Below are 20,682 nucleotides of genomic sequence, written 5' to 3' on the forward strand. Positions count from 1 at the left end.
CATTAGGAGATGCAGTTCAGCAACTCCATCTCATACCCCTACAATTGATTTGGTGGCTTAATATTTACCCTCAGAGTTAGTCTCCAACCTAGAACAATTTAGATCTTTCTGGATTTCAACTATGATCCAATTTATTAGCACTGGGTTGTCCAAAACTGTGATAAACATGTCAACTAAGCCTTCACCCAAGTCACTGATAAAAATGTTCCATTGAATTATCCCCTCCAAATGCCATGGAGTATAAACACACTCATAGGTACCATGGATGGTAACAGGGAAGACGAGAGTGGGACTGACCCCACAAAAGACACTCGCTGGAAGACTGCTTTTCTTATGCTCCTCCCTCTGAGGAGGATTATACAGCTGGAAATCATATGGCTGTTGGAGTAATAAAGTGATTCCTACTAAGACAAAGTTCAATGGAGTGAAAGGAATCTTCTACTTTCCTAAGACCAGGAGGAAATGAGCTTGAATGAAAGCTTTGAGAACTTCAATATGTTGCTTCAGTTTTTTCCCCAATGCCAACATAAACAAGCTATCCAACTATTTTCATGTTGAGTAATTTGCAACACATCACATTGTCCACAAGATGAGTAAATAAAACAATACATAATTAGGAAAACATTTAAGGAGATTATCAACATGTAAAAGCAGAATTGCTCAAATCCTTAAAATATGATTATAGAACCATATACATATCAAGGCTGGAAGGACCATCTAATGCAACTCCCTGCTTTCACAAAGGTGGAAATGAGACCCAGAAAGATAAAGTGACTTTCCCAAGGTCATGCAGATGGTAGAACTTAAGTTTAACCCAGCCTCCTAAGCTCTAGCCCATCATGCCATAAATTGCATCATGCTTATAAAATATTACTCATAATGCAGAAGGAGAAAACAGTGAACATGATCTAGGCATTTCACTGTATGGAAATAGATTATCTCTATTTCAATGAGCTGTTGCTATAAAAGTCAATGAGTTTATATTTACACTAATGTCAAAGTTAAAATAAGTGTTTAAATACTAAAAGGGGAAAAAAAACACTTCTACAAAGGTCATCCTCCAAATTTAAGTGAAAGCTTTGTTGATGGTCTTTCTAAAACTTCACACAAAAACTGGTTTCATTCCTTAGAACTGGGCAATATACAAATTCAGGCACTCCTCCCTCTCTCTCTCACTTTGTGTACACACACACACACACACAGACACACACACACACACACACACACACACACACACACACACTCTTTTGGCTGGGGGTAAAAGGGAGCAGAGACAACCCAAACTACTTTTTAAAACATCAGTTGCTCATGGGTAGGCCGAGTTAATATAATAAAAATGACAATTCTACCTAAGCTAATTTACTTATTCAGTGCCATACCAATCAAACTACCAAAAAATTATTTTATAGAGTTAGAAAAAATATAACAAGATTCATTTGGAAGAACAAAAGGTCCAAAATATCAAGAGAACTAATGAAAAGAAATGCAAGGGAAGGTGGCCTAACCATTCCAGATCTTAAATTGTATTATAAAGCAGCAATCATCAAAACTGCTTGGTACTGGCTAAGAAATAGAGTGGTGGATCAGTGGAATAGGTTAAGTATGCAAGCCACAGTAGTCAATGACTATAGTAATATATTATTTGATAAACCCAAAGACCCCAGCTTCTGGGATAAGAATCCACTCTTTGAAAAAAACTACTGGGAAAACTGGAAAAGAGTATGGCAGAAACTAGGCACAGACCAAAATCTCACACCATATACCAAAATAAAGTCAAAATGGGTACATGATTTAGATGTAAAGGCTGATACTATAAGCAAACTGAGAGAGCAAGGAATAGTTTACCCATCAGATCTATGGAAAACAGAAGAATTCATGACCAAACAGGAGATAGAGAACATTACGAAAAGCAAAATAGATAATTTTGATTACATTAAATTGAAAAGTTTTTGCACAAAGCCAATGCAACTAAGATTAGAAGGAAGGTAGAAAATTGGGAAAGAATTTTTACAACCAGTCTCTCTGATAAGGGCCTCATTCCTAAAATATATACAGAATTAAGTCAAATTTATAAGAATACAAGCCATTCCCCAATTGATAAGTGGTCAAATGATATGAACAGTTTTCAGATGAAGAAATTAAAGCCATCTATAGTCATATGAAAAAATGCTCTAAATCACTATTGATTAGAGAAATGTAAATCAAAACCACTCTGAGGTACCGCATCACACCCATCAGAATGGCCAACATGACAAAATAGAAAAATGATAAATGTTGGAGAAGATGTGGGAAAATTGGAACACTAATGCATTGTTGGTGGAGTTGTGAAATGATCCAACCATTATGGAGAGCAATTTAGAACTATGCCCAAAGGGCTATAAAAATGTGCATACCCTTTGACCCAGCAATAGCACTTCTAGGGCTATATCCCAAAGAGATCACACAAATGGGAAAAGGACCTACATGTACAAAAATATTCATAGCAGCTCTTTTTGTGGTGGCAAAGAATTGGAAATTGAGAAGCTGCCCATCAATTGGGGAATGGCTGAGCAAGTTGTGGTATATGAATGTTATGGAATACTATTGTGCTATAAGAAATGATGAACAAGCTGACTTCAAAAAAACATGGAAAGACTTGTATGGTCTGATGCTGAGTGAAGTGAGCAGAACCAGGAGAACATTGTACACAATAACAGCCATGTTGTGTGATGACTAATATTAATAAACTTAACCCTTCCTGGCAATACAAGGATCTAAGACATCTCCAGAGGCCTTGTGATGGAAAATGCTATCCACACCCAAAGAAACAACTATGGAAGCTGAATTGTTATTTTTTTTCCTCTTCTGTTGAGTTTTGTTTCCTCTTTCTGATGGTTCCTCCTATTGATTTTAATTTCTACTTATAACATCACTAATGTGAAAATATGTTTAATATGAATGTAAATGTATAACCCATATCAGATTGTGCGCCATCTTAGGGAAGGTAGTGGGGAGGAAGGGGGAGAAAAATTTTAAACTCAAAAGCATATGGAAGTGATTATTGATGAATCAAAAAAATTAATAAAAAAAAATAAAATTAAAAAAAAAAAAAAAAAGGAGATTTGCTAGCCAAGTCAAGCTAACGTAACTTTTTCATGATGGAATTTCCCCTCCTTATTCTCACTTCCAAGAGATGCCTTCTGGGTGAGTTCCAACTTAGCTAGGTATCATATTTCCTAATCTCACCTGCTGCGTCATCCCCTCTGCTGCCACAAGCCTTCTTTTGGGGAAAGGGGAAGGAATCATTGAGAACTAAGTTGAACTCAGTTACACAAGCAGCCCTTCTGTCACTTGTCTTAAATGGAAATAAGAAAGAAAAATGGAAGTGCAGGGACAGAAGCTAAAGATCACTGCCACTCAGCTTTTCCTTTCGCTCAGCTTTTCCTTTCATCATCATCGTCAGGGATTACATATTTGGTTTTTCTTCATACTTGCTTTAAAGAAGGCTTTATTATCAGGCCTTATCAAGGGCAAAGGGGAGCCTAGGTTCTGGAAGCAGGGGAGCATGTGAGCTCTTGGAGGTTCTGCCACCTTAGGTGGAGGGACACTGAGTACAGGCCTGGTCAAAGAATGTTTGCTATTTAAGGACCAGACTAAGTACAGAAAGGCTCCTCAAGAGGGTCAGTCACTGGGTAATTACACTTTTTTTTTGGCCATGCTTAATCATCAGTGTCAATTAAGATAACATATCTCTAAAGCACCTTATGACCACAAAGTGCTATAAAAATGTGAATGTCAAGTGTGAGCAAGTGTAACTTTTGTCCTTAGGATCACAGGATTTAGAATGGAAAAAAGCAGTTTATTCTAGTCCAATTCAATCATGTTATGAACAAAATAGCAGAGGCTACAGAAAGTTTAAATGATGTGCTCAAGGTCACCCCAAGAATTATACAGCTGGACCTCGAACCCAGATCCAGTGATTCTTTTCTGTATTATATCACAGCTACCTCAATCCCCTGGCCTCCCTGGACACCAAATCCATTCTCACCTTAGAAAGATGTATGGCTTAGTGACCCCTGTCAACAAAGCATGCAGGCAAGATATTTTTTTAATGTGATCACATAATACCTTCATAAATCACAAGGAAAAAGTAAAAAGAAATCTCTTAACAAAAATGATTGTAAAATCAACTAGAGTAAAATATATCTCTTAGGAAGCTTCAAAAGACATGTAAAAATGTAGGCAACGAAATCACCCTTTACAAAATAGAAGATTCTATTCTCACTATAAAGTTTATAAATTGCCCTTATCATTCTCTTCAATGGAGATTTGCTCCTAATAAACAGTTCTTAATTAAATGTGTATTTAGAATGGATGATTAGGAATAGATAATGTTCTAAAACTTAGTGTATAAGTTGGTTTTCACTGAGAATGCTTCTTCTAGACAGAAACATATAATGTAACATTTTCTTCTGTCTTTTCTTTTGACATCTTTGATACATTAATTACTGATTTATTCTAAGGATGATGTGGGTGTCTCCCTTGCTGAACAATTGTCAGAATACAAAAGAAACAATTTCCCAATGGATTTAACAGAAAATTCTAATACTTATAGTTATCCAATTTGTTTTAAAATGTCAATGTGAATGGTCAGAATATAAAATTAGCTTCATAGTAATCTTGGATCATCTTCAAAATTTAACATGAAAGTCAATGTGTGATGCAAGAATTCAAATCTGTATAGTTCTAAATCATTTATGAATTTTGTGCTATGAAACAGTCTTTGCAGTCCCATAATCTTGATTCAACCTTTATAGAAATGTTCATTTTTTATTTAGAGATTCCTTTTGCTCCCTCCCCCCCCAAAAATGTGAGACAAGAGTGTACACACACACACACACACACACACACACACACACACACTAATTTCAAGTCCTTCTGCTTCAAATATGAAAAGAAAATCTAAAAGTCACTGTATTTGAAGAGCTAGTGACCAAGGTGATGATATTTAATCCCCCACTGATCATAAGAATAACTTGAAAAATTCTATAATTCTAAAATTCAGTAATACATGTTTCTTAACAAATTACTGTAATAAAACCTGGTGATAAAAATCTCTCTCCAATTAAAACAGTAATCAACTTGGATTAATGGAAATCTAAAATGAGAAATTATTCACTTATAAATTTTACTAAGCTTTTTGCTTCTATTTATTTAAATAAGCATAAGCCAGACTGGCATCTAGAATAAGCAATTTTACAGGGAAGAATGGAGCCTTAAGAAATTATTGCCCATTCCCATGGCTTTAGGCAAGGATATTTACCATTCCTGGAAAAGCGTAAGCTACTTTTTCTTTAATTATATAACCTTCTCCATGTTCCACAATCCTCAGGTCTGTCCTAAAATCTACTATATATACTTTAGTTGAAAATTCAGCTCATTATCTTTTGTTCTGAATTTATTAGAAAGGGAGATCAATCAAACAGTATCTTGGTATTATTTGAAGATCAAACAGATCCTATCAACTTGCCCTTCTCAAAACAAACTCTTTTTATTTGCATTCCTATAGCCTGAAAGAATAATAAAATTTAAGAAATAAAGTTGCTGAATTTGTTATATTACATACCTGAAAAATTCAAAGTTGAGACAAGCTTTTGGTAAGAAAAATTTGTCATCTTGTTTAAACCAGAGTTTGCTCATGGCTGTGTCCTATAACAACAACAACAAAAAAATGCCTTGTTAGGACAAAGACGGGCAATTTATGTTCAAGCTTTCCGTTATTCTTCACCCGTGGCCACGACGACAGTAGGAATACCAGACAGGCTTCCTGGGAGGCCTTCAGTTCAACCACGCAGAACATTCACAATCTTATCATTTATTACATGGCTGGAGGGACTGTTTATTGTTTGCCAATGAAGTAAGCAATTCCTGCCTACACAATTTGCTAATCCAATGCTAGATGGGGTTTAGTCAACAGGTATCTTATTCTCCCCCCATCTCTTTGGGGAATGAATAACTACAATAGGAGGGGAAGAATGGAGGTTGGGAGGAGGATAGAATGTGCACAGGACGCTCTTTCTGGTTCTGTACTTAACTCTAACTAAAGGAATACAACATTCCTAAGATTTCTGGCATGATTAGTTGAATTTCTTTTGTGCATAAGAGAGCTACAAGCTCATGTGAAGCGACTCAAACACTCAAAGAGGTAGAGGTATAACAAATTTGTTTCTTTGTATTTTACACAAATAATAGCTGAGATGATCAGCTTTCCCCCTGAAACCAGTTCCTCCTTCTGACTTCACATGTCAACCAGCCAGCAACTAGCATTTAATCGGCTTCCCCTGTTTAGAAGCTTGGTGCTGTCCGCCATGTCTCATTAAGCACTGCTAAATCTACCTCCCCAGCCTCCTCAGGAGCCACTCCCTCCTGTCCATTCCTACCATGACATCCAGCATCTAGGCCCCCTCTTCAGTATCATCCTGTACTGCTGCAATCTGGTTTTCATGCTTCCAAACTATCTTCAATATCCTGTCAGATTAATCTTCCTTCTGCATAAACTGAGTCTGTTCAGAAACCTTCAACCAGTGGACCATTCAAAACAGATTCCCTACTGCCTACCAAGAAAGTTTCACTTGCTCTGCCTGGTATTAAAAGCTATCTACAACCTGGAACCTACCTTTCCAGCTTAATTTTATTTTACACTACTATCCTTTACATGTACCATCCTTCTCTAATTCCTCCCCTCCTAATACATCCTAACTACTTCCATATTTTACCTCATATTTGGGAATATCCACCATCTTTCTCACCTCCTACTGAATTCTCAACACAGCCTTTAAAGCTCAATTCAAATGTTACTTCTTCCATGAAGCTTTACAATACCTCACTGCTAAAAGATGTCTCACAATCATTATAACACTCTGTCCTGTACTTCTATAATGTACTTATTGCAGCTATATAATATGATCATAATATAATATAATAAATATCATATTTGTATGTATTTCATATTCCCCTGGCAAGTGGAAGGCAGAGCAAAGGCCTAATCTGAAGCCTGTAAGCTTTCTTTTTAAGAATATTTTCCATAACTGTATTTTAATATAATTATTTTCCTTCATAATCCTTTAATTTTTATTTTATGCATTTAAAGATAACATTCTGAAGAGGCCATAGGCTTCTCCAGAGTGGTGCCAAAAGGGCATAGGACACAAAAGGCTTCAGAACATCTTTTCTACATGCTAAAATCCGTAAGGGAAACCCAGTCTTCCCTAAGCTTTGAATCCTCACCAGTTCTTAACAACCTACTTTGAACTAAATATGTACTGAATTGTACTGAATGCTTATTTTTTAAAGCAGAGGAGTAAATACATATATATTTAATATTATATATATAATATATTGGTGCTTACACAGAAGTATAATTATTTAATTTGTCATTTTTTAGGAAAAATGGTCAATTCACTCAAAATCTAGCTGACAGAAAAATTAAATCCATATCCTCAGATTAAATACAAATTTCTGCATTTCTCTGCTGATCACAATGATGGTTCATTAGATTCTGAATCTTGGGAAGGGACCCTAATGATCTAGCCTAATCCCTTTATTTTATAGATGAGAGCCTCTATTTCCTAATTTGTAAAAATAAGTGAATTGGAATACAGCTATTAAGAAGAAAGGTTAAATTTCACATGAGGAAAAATGCAATCCCTAATTCTAAGCATTTTCAACATCATAAAAGATAGTAGGTGATAACTAAGGGAAAAAAATCGAAAGGAGAGAAATTAGTACAGGGCTGAAAATACTTTTGAGTCACAAAACCCCCGCCCCTAATTTCATGTAGTGACTCTAAACCAGGGGTTCCTAACCTTTTCTATATGCTCATCTCTTGCTGTCTAGTAAAGCCTATGGATTTCTCCCCCCTCAGAACAATATCTTTAAATTAATCAAATAAAATATATGGGATTACAAATGAAACAAATTATATCAAGTTATCAAAAAAAAATTTTTAAGTCTATGGATCCCAGGTTAAGAATTTTTGTTTCAGAGATGAAAATCTAGCCTACTTCAAAATATTTTGACAAGAAACACAGTTAATAACCTTAATCGGCAATTCTAGGGTTTTACAAAATTTCCACATAATTTTTAAAACATAAGCATAAACTCATTTTCCTTTTACTGATACTGGAAAACAGAGCAAAGTCACTCTCTTCCACACACAATTCAGGTAAAATACTTGCTTACAACTTAATCTTTTTTCCCCTTCAAAGAAAAGTCATCCCAGATCTTTTCATCTGTTTTCATAGAGCTTATTTTCCACTCTTTTAAAAAGCTTTGTTGGCTATCCTTTCCTCTGAACTACAAATCAGTTCTCCTCATACCCTCTGGGGTTATAGACACCACATGGGACACACTACCAAATGCCAAGCTATCATCAAGAAAAAGTATATATATACTTTCCCTTCTATCAGACCCAGCACTGAAATTATGAGACGCAAACTCCAATGGTTACCTTAATAAGAGCGGGGTACGATGTTGCTTCCTTTTCTAGAGGCAAGATCTCAAAATTTGTAGGAATGAATTCATTCTTCGTTGGAAGCTTAAACTTTCCATTTAAGTCAGCATTTTTCCATTTCTGGAGTGAAAATGAGAGCAAATTAAATGTGCCCAAAAGTTCTTCACATTCTTCTTCTGTAAAAAAGATTTTAAGGGCAATATTGTGCCACAGCATGCACGTGATATCTTTTACACACTTTTACACAGATAAGCACTACTACTAAAGACCTACTGATCCATCTATATACTCTTACACCCTCGTCAGCCCTTGTGACCAGGTTCCTTCATTTGCTAAGTCGAGGGTATAATGTAAGGTGATGGAAAAAAATTCAGCTCAGTACCTACAAGAACATTAGAATCAGATCAATGACCATGGTGCCTAATGAACTAAACTAACCAGTCACAGATCATCAATGTAAAATAAAATCATTAATAAACTTGTGCATGGTTAGACAATTGAATTAAATACGTATAAATATATAGCAGTCCAAGGGCTAACCTCAAACCTCAAGGGCTATCCATATTTTTAGAATTGGCCATTTTTTAGTTGTGGAAAGTTAGTTCTTTCCATAACTTGATGGCCATGCTGGCTGGAATTTCTCTAACTTATCAGACTATATTCATGGCCTGGCCGTGAGCTTTTAGCTAAATCAGTAATTTGGGGGGGGGGGGGGGGGGTTGGGCAATGTAATTAAGTGACTTGCCCAGGGTCACACAGCTAGTAAGTGTTATGTGTCTGAGTCTGCATTTGAACTCAGGTCCTCCTGAATCCAGGGCCGGTGTTCTACCCACTCTGCCACTTAGCTGCCCCTAAATCAGTAATTTAGAGAGAAGGCTGAGGATAAGATTGGCCCCACACCTAAGCTAGGATGCAGCTGTCTTAATCATTGAGCTGAATTTGTATCACAGCTAGTGTTGTTTCTAGTAATAGTTATGATAATCCATTTTCCTCAAAATAAACCTATAAGATAGGTAATTAAAAGTATCACTACTCTAATCCTACAGGTAACAGAACTGTGTCTCAGAAAAAGTCAATGACTTTTCCATGGCTATACGACCAGTGAAGGCAGGACAAGAACTTGTGTCTTCTGACTCCCAAGTCCATTCTCTTCTACCAGTGAGTTATAATCCTGTTTTCTTCTCACTCAAATACTTACAGAATTTCATCATTGGGAACTCCCTTCTACTAAAAGGAACAGAACAAGGCCTAATCCTCATGGCACAGACAACTTTCTCGTGATTACTCCCTCCAGCAATGCACCTGCTCTGCAATTTAATAGTCTTAGACAGTAGCCTAGAACAATGAAAGGTTAAGTGACTTGTCCAAAGTCGTACAGTCAGGAAGTGTCAGAACAGGGACTTGAATGCCAAGACAAGGGCACCTGGTGGCACTGTAGTGCACAGAGCGCTGGGCCTGGAGTCATAAAGTTTGAGTTTAAACCCTCAGACACTTACTAGCTGTGTGGTCCTGGACAAGTCACTTAACCTCTGTCTATCTCAGTTATCTCATTTATAAAATAAGGATAATAATAGCACCCACCTCCCAGGGGTGCGGTTGAAGATCAACTGAGATACTATTTGTAAAGTGCTTAGCAAAGTGCCTGAAAATGGTAAGCTCTTTGTAAACTCGCTATTACCATGACCTGGCAAAGAGCCCAGTTCCTTATCTACACGCTTCCCCCTCCCCCCTCTCTTATCACACTAACCAAAGCAGATCACAATTGCCAAGCAACTTAATAGACTATGTTTGAGAGTAGTTGTGGCTGAAAATTCATCCTATGGTAACTGACTATCCCCTACCTCCTAACAGTATTGACTGTGAGGAGGGGGTAAGAGTTTGAATCTCCAGGAAGACCAAATGGTGGGGACTGGACAGTACTTCACACGTAATGATAAAATCATGGGCAGTTAAAGAGTTAGCAGGGAGTATAGAGACCATTTAGTCCAAGCCTCTCATTTCATAAGATGAGAAAAAAGAGGCCCCCCAATGGCTGAATGACCTCTAAGATCTGTCCCAGGTCACACAGCTAAAGAGTGCCAGAGCTGGGGCTCTAGACTTTCTACTACACTTTCTACTCCCTACTGGTGAGTGCTAAAGAATTTTTTTTAAGAGAGTTACTACTGGTTTCATTGTTAACTGTTTTTAAATAGGCTATTCGTACACTGTGACCCATCTAAAGGAAAAAACTATCCATAGCAGCTTTACACATGATAGCAAAAAAATCTATAAACGTCTCACATATCCTGACTGGGGAATAAGTGAACAAATATTAGACAAACATAATGGAATATTACTGAGCTATGGGAGGAACAGGATAAATACAAATATGGAAGTCTGACAGAGTCATAAAGAGTGAAGAACATATATACATTAGCTATGCAAAAATAAATAATAATAATAAAATTAGAAAAATTCAATAAAGTGAGTAACCTCAGAAGGAGAAACAGAAGTAAAAAGGGCATTTTTTTAGTTAAAATTTATCTTTAAAAGTCTTGAATAATTTGGAGCTTAGGATTTTTATGCAGAACCACATTTCATTTCATGTGCTTTTTATTCTGAATCTGTTGATGGCTACTGTTTAGAGTTAAAACTTTGTAAAAAGAAAAGTTTATTTTAAATTACTCTTAAGTTTACCTTCAGCTCACACACCACCACCAAATGGGAGGAGACAGCACCAGGAGACAGCACCAGAACATAAGGTTTCAACTTTGCCCACATCTTGGATTGATGGAGCTAATAGAATTGTTTCTGTCATATTAAAAAACTCTAGGGCTCCCATTTTAAAATGTGGAGATTGTCAAAGCCCCCTAAAGTTTTTCTTATTTCAGATGGTATATGCCAGAAATGGCAACTACATTGAGAAAACCCTAAGAACAATCTCTCTCCCTTTACCTCTGTACTCTCCTCTTCTTCCCCTTCTCCCCCAACCCCAAGTCTGTCTATCAGGACTAGCACAGTAGCCACGAGGCTTTCATTCTATATTTGTGCCTCCTTTTTAGTTAACAGGAGGATGTGCAGACCAAAAATGAACCCAGAAACTATGCCTTTTAAAAATGTTTCGGATTTTGGAAGAATAAAGAACTTTTTTCCTGCTTTATTTTAAACTTTCTTCACTGATTTTTGTTAAGCTTACCTCGATGACCTCATCTGGTATAGCCTCCTGTTTGTATTGTGTTCCATACCACTCCTCTGTTTGATCTGTTTGTCCTTCGAAAGACTTGGAAACTATTGCAACCCTAAGAACAAAAATGGACAGAAAACAGTAACCTTCTAAACCAACATATCCATAAGGAACTATTAATTGGTCAAGACACTGAAAAAATCCTCCTAGAACATAAGAAAATCCTAACAGGATCTGAAAACAGAAATCCTTTCAGACTCTAGCTCAAGTTGCAGTGGCTTTTAGGGTACACACTATTTCTTTTCTTATGTAAAGTAATCATCAATTAGATCATCTATAAGTATAGTGTACCTGCTCTCAGAGAAAGTACTAGGGTATGAACAACATTTTTTTGCTTTGATTATTTAGAGAGGATGAAAAATTCCTAAGCTAGAATTGGGGAAAATCACAATCCAAGTTAGCAAGCATTTTTTTTGAGTACTTACTTTGTACCAAGCACCATTCTAGATGCTAGGTACTCAAGAATCAGAGACAAAAAATGAAACAGGAAAGAAGCCAGGAACAAAGATTCTGAAGAGAAAAAAGGGAATGTAAACCAATGTCAGAAGTTAATGAGTGGTAGAAAGTAACAGAATAGAAAAAAGAAATCTTGCAGGGCAGAAATGAGGTTCTACTTGAAAGGGAACTTTAGCTACTCTGAAGAAGCAGCAACAGCTCAGGCCCCCCTTGGCCACCAAAGAAGGCTCATAGGCACTAACAGATGAGAAAAGCCCTGTGACAGCATCCAGAAGGAAAAGATGCACAGTAATGACATTCCCTGCTAAAGAATGCAGAGGCAGTTGTGGACAGACACGATAAATCAAAAGACACACTGTCTCCCTGAAGTATGCTACAGAGAACCCAAGACCCCAAACACCCACTAATTACTACCTGCTTCACTCATCAATAAGCTATACAGCTAGAAGAAATTTGGAAAGCATCTTAAGAGACTCTGAAGTCCTGGTAGGAAAATGGCTTTGAGGCACAGGTGGTATTTCCAATTAATCCTCTCTTTGGGGGTCATGTCATTGGAAGAGAAAGGAAGATTTTTTAAAAAGCCAAGAGAAGTGTTTGGTTTCCCTGGCTCAGGTGCCTAGGACACTAAAAGGATGACAGAGCAGCAGAATGCACCTTAAGAAGGCTGAGAAAAATGAATTTAGCAGATAAATCATACACATGATTTTTTAAAAAGGTTTTAAAACTGGAGTTTGAAAGGGAAGGAGAAAAGAACACAGGTAAAACTACAAAAATCAGGTAATAAGTGAAGGCAACATGCATGAAAGCAGAAAGAAGCATAGTGAAGTAAGCAAACTTGCTTGAATTCTTAGGTGAAAATAAGAAGAAGGATGGTCAAGAAGAATACTTATGGCCCCAGATGTGTACAAAACAATTCAGAGAGTATAGGGGGAAAAAATGAACCTGAAATGTTAATACAAGGTAAACTTGCTTTTATAGATATTACTGAAGTTTTGTATGACAGAAATCCATAAGCCTATAAGTACAAACACAATGGAAGAGCTTTTTGGGTTAGGACAGAAAGAAGTTGCTAAATATTTTCTTAATACAGATTACAAAATGACACAGAGCAAGTAAGGGAAGAGAGAGGAGACTTCAAATACCTAGACATTTACTAAGAGACTAATTTTTAAAAAAAAAAAAAAAGTAGATTAACTAATAAATTCTTGGCCTGCCTTGCTGAGAATTTCGTTTCTCAGAAGACAGAAAAAACATCCTAGAGGTTACAAGAATGATGAGTGGAAAACAGGAGACATACAGCCTAGACTTTAGGAAAGGAGATTTTGAAACATTCATAGAAAAGAATGACTGAAAAATTCTTATCTCTCAGGCTTTTTCCTAAATTCCACACAAAAATGGTATCTTGTGTATGACAATATAGTATTGGACATATTCTCGTTAAAGAAAGCTGTAACAGCTATGGTTACATTCCTTTTTATTCATGCTTTTTTGAGAAAATGAGGTAACATGTAAACTCTAGTCTCCCTAATTGCATTTAGAGGCTGGTCATATTTTGATTGATTATACAGTCTCTAAATTTCATCCTATAACCAAAGACCAGAAAAAAAAAAGCAATATAGCTTATCAATATCACTGAGCATCCAACATGGTGCTCTGTATAAAATAAATGTTTAACAGTTAAAATAATAGATGGAAAGTTCTAAAAACAAACACATAAATCATTATAATTCCAATAAAGAAGAATAGGAACATCTAAAAAAACCAATATTACTAAACAGAGAATTCACTAACTCAGTCAAAAAACATCAAATGCTTATTATGTTCAAAGCATGTAGCTTAAGTTCAGATTTTAAAAGGACATGCATGAAAGATGGAAAGATGAACATACAGATAAAGATAACAACCAAAAGTAACATAAACCTAAAGGCTAAAGCCCCTAAAAAAACAGAAGATTGTGGGAAAAAAAATGCTAAAAATAACAAAATGGGCTTTTAAATGAGCTATATTAATAGCAAGAAAGGCAAGAAAAAGACAACAGACCTGCCTAGGGAAGATGCAGAAATGATAGCAAATGATGTAGAAAAAGAAAAAATATTCATATTCTATTTTGCTTCCATCTTCTCCAGCAAGAATAGCATTCAGACAGAAAAGGGCAGAATGAAACTAGAGGAATTCCAGCCTGTGAGGGGATCTCACCCTAACTCTAGGTTTTGTGCCTCCTCCTCCTCCTCCTCCTCGCTGAGGACAGAAGCCAGGTAGAGGGGTCACTGAGCCCCTTTTCATCACGCTGGTGGGGAAGCTTCTAGGAAGCTGAGAGTCATCAAAGGGAGGACATTAGACCGACAACACAAAGGTAAGAAGTACCCTTCTGCCGCTTTCTCTCCGTTCCTTTTAACCTCGATACTAGCATATGAGAGACAGCCAGCAGAGTGGAGAGTGAACTGGTTTCAGTTCGGAAGCCCTGGCCTCCGGTGCCACCTCTGACACCTGCTGTCTAGTTGACCCTGAGGGCAAGTTACTTAACAGTGTCCCAAGAGACTTTAGGACTGAGCACATATCAGTCCACACAGGTAGAGGGAGGTTCTTCACTAGGTGTTCCCTATACTAATGAAATCACAGGTCTGGTTCCTCCAAAAAGAGCATCTCTACCAGATTAAACACCAAGGTAAGAGAAGACCTCCATGGGAAGACCAGCCAAATGTTTTAAGCTTAACAAAGTAAAATTCATTATCTGGCAAAAGGAACTATCTGGTTTATAACCAGAAGTGACTATCTTTAATATCTATTGAATTCCATGTTCCAATGGATAAATCAGACAAGAAAGTCTATTCAAGTTTCTTGACATCATGATTATTTTTTGCACTCCACTGGATAAAAATGTATGACTACTATATTCCTATAGTGAGACTCAATTTTTTTTCTATACTAGCTTCATTTTTTAGTTTTAAGTTTTAAAGGTAAGTATATTTCTACCTCTGCAGAAATGAACACAATTACTAAAAGCTAAGCACAGAATTTCATTTCTCAATGTGATTTAAACCCAAGATTCACTCCGTCAAGCAAAAATTGATATAGCAAATTCTAAACCTATAATCCTTGTGTATGGGGTACAAGGTGATCTTTGGTAGCTTGGAATTACAGAAGCATGGCTGGACATACTTTTACAAGACTTCAGTAGCCTGGAGATCACATTCTGTGGCACAAGGATGCATGTATCCAGCACAGCCACAGATTTAATTGAGAACAGCTCTCAATAAAGCTTCCAGGTCAAACTGGGCAACTCATCACAACAGCTGACATGTGAGTGTAGGACAATGGAGGAGATCCAGATGATAGTTCTAATTCTTACTGTATAACGTGAGAAATCAGTTCTTTAGGCCTCAGTTTCCTCATGAGTAAAAAGAGAAAGGATGGATTGAATGACCTCGCAAGTCCTCTCCAACTCCACTGGTAGGAAGTTCTCCATTAAACTCTTGAATTCAGATTACAGCAGAGGCCCAAGGAACAAGTTTAAAAAAAGGAAAAGCTTCAAGAAAACTGAACTCACTGTTGCAAAGCCTAAGTGTAATAAAGGTCTTAACCAAAAGAAGCCAAGCCCTGCTGTTTGAAAAGTTAGATAATCTTGTTACAAGCGTGCATGAAGCCAATGCACAAAGTACATGCATTCTAAAGGCAGGCCTTTCTGCTGAAAGCAAAGAAGAAAAGCAACTCATGTATTACAAACTGCTTCAGTTCTGTTCAATTCAGTGGAACAAATGTTCAGTAAAGATGTATCAAATTAGGACACTCCACAAGGCATTAGGAATACAAGATTTAAAGTTGTCACAGTCTTTGCTCTAAATGATCTTACAAGGAGAAATACAAGATATACATGTAATGTAATACAAGACAGAATATGATGAAGACAGGGAAAGTACTCTCAGAAAATCTGAGAAGGGGCAGCTGGGTGACACAGTGGACAGAGCACCGGCCCTGAAGTGAGGAGGACCTGAGTTCAAATTCAGCCTCAGACACTTGACACCTACTAGCTGTGTGACCCTGGGCAAGTCACTTAACCCCAATTGCCTCACCAAAAAAAAAAAATCTGAGAAAGGGAAAACTTTCATTTGCTGTGGGGAAGAGAAGGAAGCAGGTAGGCATCATGCAAGAGGGAGTGACTACGTTGATCTCCTTGAAGAAAAAGGGGAATGAGGTAAGACATAACACAATAATAATTCATGGTATTAATGATGAATAGCCTTGGGAGAATCACTTCTCTCTGGGCCTGACTGTTCTCAGCTGTAAAATAAAAAGTGACTGGTCTAGATGATCTTGTGGGTCCCCATCTTTTCCAAATCCTATAATTCTATGGTCCTTCTGACTTCAAGTCCACTGTTACACCATATTATTATGCTGCCGCTATGACACAGTCATAAAGAAAAGGTTAAATTATGCTCTATAATCTCTTTTTAAGAAGACTGGGTTATATATAACAAAGTTTATAAAGAGTCTCACTAAAATAGTGTTTTTTAAAGGGGCACAGAAAGGGTTAAGGTTTTGGTTAGTTACTTCTAAAATATTCACGTGGAATCCTAGATTTCCCACAATGACAGATAACAGAGATACTATTGCATTTATTTATTTATTTTGCTTTTTTGGTGAGGCAATCAGGGTTAAGTGACTTGCCCAGGGTCACACAGCTAGTAAGTGTCTGAGGCTGGATTTGAACTCAGGTCCTCCTGACTCCAAGGCCAGAGCTCTATCCATTGCGCCACTTAGCTGCCCCACTACCACATTTTTAAATGCCAACATGCCAACTTTTTCTGAGTATGATCCTTAAAGTACCAATGGGAATAAAGTGACAATGATAGCTAAATTACAGTGGTAATACAATACTGTGTCAATTTTTTTTTGCCAATTTATTCCCAAATTTTATTAATAAAATATTTATTGAATATCTGATACAAACTGAATTATATAAGTAAGGTATTAGTGATGAACAAACATATTTCCTCTCTTATAAAATTATTTTGATTTTCACTGGTCTTTTAAAATGTAATTTATAATAACGTCATCTTCAAAATGACTTACCGGACATTTTCTGGCCTCAGTTTGTCAAGAACCATCTCTATTAAATCAGGGCGAAATTCTTCTAACAAATATTCTGCTGCAAGCACTTCTTCTAGGGGATAATACTTTTAAAAAGAAAACACAGTCTTAAGATACTAAATAGCCATATATTAACAAAAATACACGTTAAATGCATTTTTATTTCACTAAATTCATTATCTTTCTCTCTAAACACTTCCCGCTTCCTCAATTCCCTATTACTGCTGAAGGCTCCATCATCTTTATCACCTTGGCTGGGAACCTAGGTGTTGTCCTCAACACCTCGCGCTCTCTCACCCCCCAACTCCCCTATATATTTAATCTGTTGCCAAGTACTACTGCAACATCTACCTTTGCAGCATCTCTCAGATATGCTCCCTTCTCTGCTCTGACACTGCCACCCCTCTGGTGCAGGCCTAACGAATCACTCCATGCCTGGGCTATACTTCAAAAGCCTTTGGTTGGGTCTTTCCCTATCTAGTACATCTTGATCTTCTAAAGCACAGCTCTGACCATGTCATTACCCTAATCAAACTCCAGTGGCTCCCATTACCTCCAAGGTCAAATACAAAATGCTCTATTGTTTTCAAAGTCCTTCATACCCTGGTCCTTTCCTACCTTCCCAGGCTCCTTATACCTCACTCCCCTCCTCTTGGTGCCCCCTCCATGAATTCTATGACCGAGTGACTCTGGCCTCCTCGATTTTTTCACCTCCTGACTCCTCTGCCTTTCTACTGATTCTCCCCCATGCCTGGGATGTTCCTCCTCCGTATCTCTACTTCCTGACTTCCCTGAAGTTACAGTTAAAAACTCACTACGGTCTCCCCCCTAAGATTATCTCCAATTTATCCCACATTTAGCTTGTTTGTACATGGTTATTTGCATGTTGTCTTTTCCCCTTTAGATTGTGAGCTCCTTGAGGACAGAAAATGTGCTTGCTTAGCAGAGTATCTGACACATAAGAGACCCTTAATAAATGATGTTGAATTGGTTTGACTTTCTCCATTAACTTTTTATCCCACAACAGAAAAGTTTCTCAAATATACTAGTTTTTACCTTCTTCCCATGGTTTGGGATGGTTTTGTATTTTAGAGTTTTTGTGAGTTAATCCCACAAATTAGTCTGTTTTAAAGCAACATTTCATTTGTTTGAATACAAATGACTAGACACAGCCTGCTCTAGAAAGAAGGGTTTGATGGTAAAATGCTGGCACCTACAGGGCAGTTTTTAAATGACTAGCTCAACTAGAGATATACTCCCCTCTGCTGGGTAAAAAACTGCTGTGCCAGTAAACCTAATATTGCTACTACTGCTGTGAATCACCTCCTTAAAGCAGGGTAAAGGTAAGAATGGCCAAGAACTGAGCTAAATGAGCACCTAGATGAAATCTACACACATATACAAGGTCATGATCACAAACTGTATTTCAACATTTGGGACTAAATTTGGAGACAAAGGACCTAGGTTCAAAATGTAGCTCTGAAAATTGGGCAAGTCATTTATTATCTCTGGGCCTCATTTCCCTCATCTATAAAACAAAGGGATTGGACTAGATGAACTATAGGTCCATAATCTTAAGGGAATACTTAATCTGAACCATTTTCCAAGATGTACAATAACAAAAATAATTATCCAAACTTCTGTGCCACCCCAATATCCAAAACACTACAAGTTTCCTTCAAATCAATCACCATGCTTTATTCTCCCCTCAGACAGGCCTGATAAAAAAGGCTTTGCTATAAACTCTAGGAATACTAGAGGTCTTATAAATTGTAACCACTCTGAAAAGTTCCTTTTCTTTTTAGTGGACTAGGGCATGTGTCTTCCAGAGACCATGGACCTGCCTAGGATAAGCAGCTGAATATTTAATTGGTAGCTCTAGGACACAAGAATACACAGTTTCCAGGATGATGACTTAGGACACCTCCGGTAACACAACACCCTCTCACCTCTGGTCACATGGGAATCAAGCCACACATACATTTTAGGGTTTTTTTAAACAAAAGTAAGGGGTTTAATCCCAACTGTTCCAGATTATTTGTTTTTGGAATAGGAATTGGTACAGAATCTTTGATTTCATTGGCACATGGAACTTTCAGATACAGAAACTCTTCCTACAACATAGGTCAGCCCTTTCTCTGTAATTTCATAGTCTCAGATGCCCAGAACAAGGAAATGACTTGACCAGTTTCATGCAGACATTATGCATCAAGAAGCGAAATTTGAAACCAAGCCTTACTGACTCCAAGGCCAGTTCTCTTATTCATTAGGCTACACTGCCTTTGATATTTGTTTCAAATTTACATATTAAATTTTTATACAGAAAATAAAATTCAGCAAGTAAATCACTTTTTTCTAAGCAGAATATAGAGAATCAAAATACAGAAAGCTAAAAACTTATCGAACACCAAAGTTTTGTACTGAACAAATGCTTTGTACTACAACCTCATAAATCTTTCCCATAAATTCCTTCAAATACAATATCAGAAATAAATGAAATCATCAAAATTAATATACTAACTCCAAAATATCCTATACACAATTTTTAAAAAATTACTTACATGCAGTATTCCTGCAATTTTAGATGTATAACCTCTAGGTCTCTCTTTATCTTTAAACCTAAAAGCAACAGCATTCAAATCCTAAAACAGAAAATTAATCCAATTAGGCACTGCAAAACAACTCTGATAAACAGTCTACTATAGTATTTTGGTTCTCATATATGTACAACTTTTATTGCATTTTAAATTTTACAAATTTTCTGAGTAGCATCCTTTTTTATTTAAAGTAATTTCATTATGTATTTGTTTGAGGAAATGTAGTCCAGACACATAAAATCAGATGAGAAAATAACTCTTTAAAGGTCTGCAAGAACTCTGCTCACCTCAAAGAATATAGAACTAAAAGTAAAACTAGGTAAAAACTGAATAAAAATTGATCTTTATTATACAAAAAAGTGGTAAGAAAATAGATTATCATGCAGAATGCACAGAATCTGATCTTGGTGGGCCAAGAAAAGTACTCTAAAAAAAAAGAGCCCTTCCAATACAATTGTTAAAAGAAATGAGCTAATGTCTAAGCTGACTCCAGCGATCAAGATTTTGCATAAGTAAAGAAGATGTCTCTTACATTAAAAACAAACGGATTTTATAGATTTTATTAATTTAAGTCAAAGTACCTTAAAAGGGAACACTCCAAAACGTAGTCACATTTTTTAAAGAATGAATATCATTTACTTCATACAATAAATAATACAACAACAGCCAGGCTATTTATTTCCAAGCATTATTACTTAAAATTATTCTTAAGGGCAGGGCACATTTCAGTAACAAAATTTTGAGATAGAAAGGAAGATACCCCCTTTGGTTATCTGAAACATTTTTACTGTTTTTCAATATAAGGTCCTGAAAGTTTACCAGTAATT

General features: G+C 36.7%; 1 protein-coding gene across 2 annotated transcripts in view; it reads right to left on the bottom strand.

Annotated features, from left to right (window-relative positions):
* Positions 1-20,682, bottom strand: part of IDE (insulin degrading enzyme) — a 111,235-nt gene that overhangs the window by 29,468 nt on the left and 61,085 nt on the right. For both annotated transcript variants that reach the window (XM_027839809.1, XM_027839810.1), the window contains exons 10-14: positions 19,820-19,900; positions 17,241-17,344; positions 11,667-11,769; positions 8,489-8,611; positions 5,606-5,688 (exon numbers count right to left, since the gene is read on the bottom strand). In XM_027839809.1, the coding sequence (XP_027695610.1) occupies positions 5,606-5,688; positions 8,489-8,611; positions 11,667-11,769; positions 17,241-17,344; positions 19,820-19,900 (494 nt within the window). The remainder of the gene's footprint in view (positions 1-5,605; positions 5,689-8,488; positions 8,612-11,666; positions 11,770-17,240; positions 17,345-19,819; positions 19,901-20,682) is intronic.

Source organism: Vombatus ursinus, unplaced genomic scaffold, assembly GCF_900497805.2.
Source record: "Vombatus ursinus unplaced genomic scaffold, bare-nosed wombat genome assembly UNPS02014833.1, whole genome shotgun sequence".
Taxonomy (NCBI): Eukaryota; Metazoa; Chordata; class Mammalia; order Diprotodontia; family Vombatidae; genus Vombatus; species Vombatus ursinus.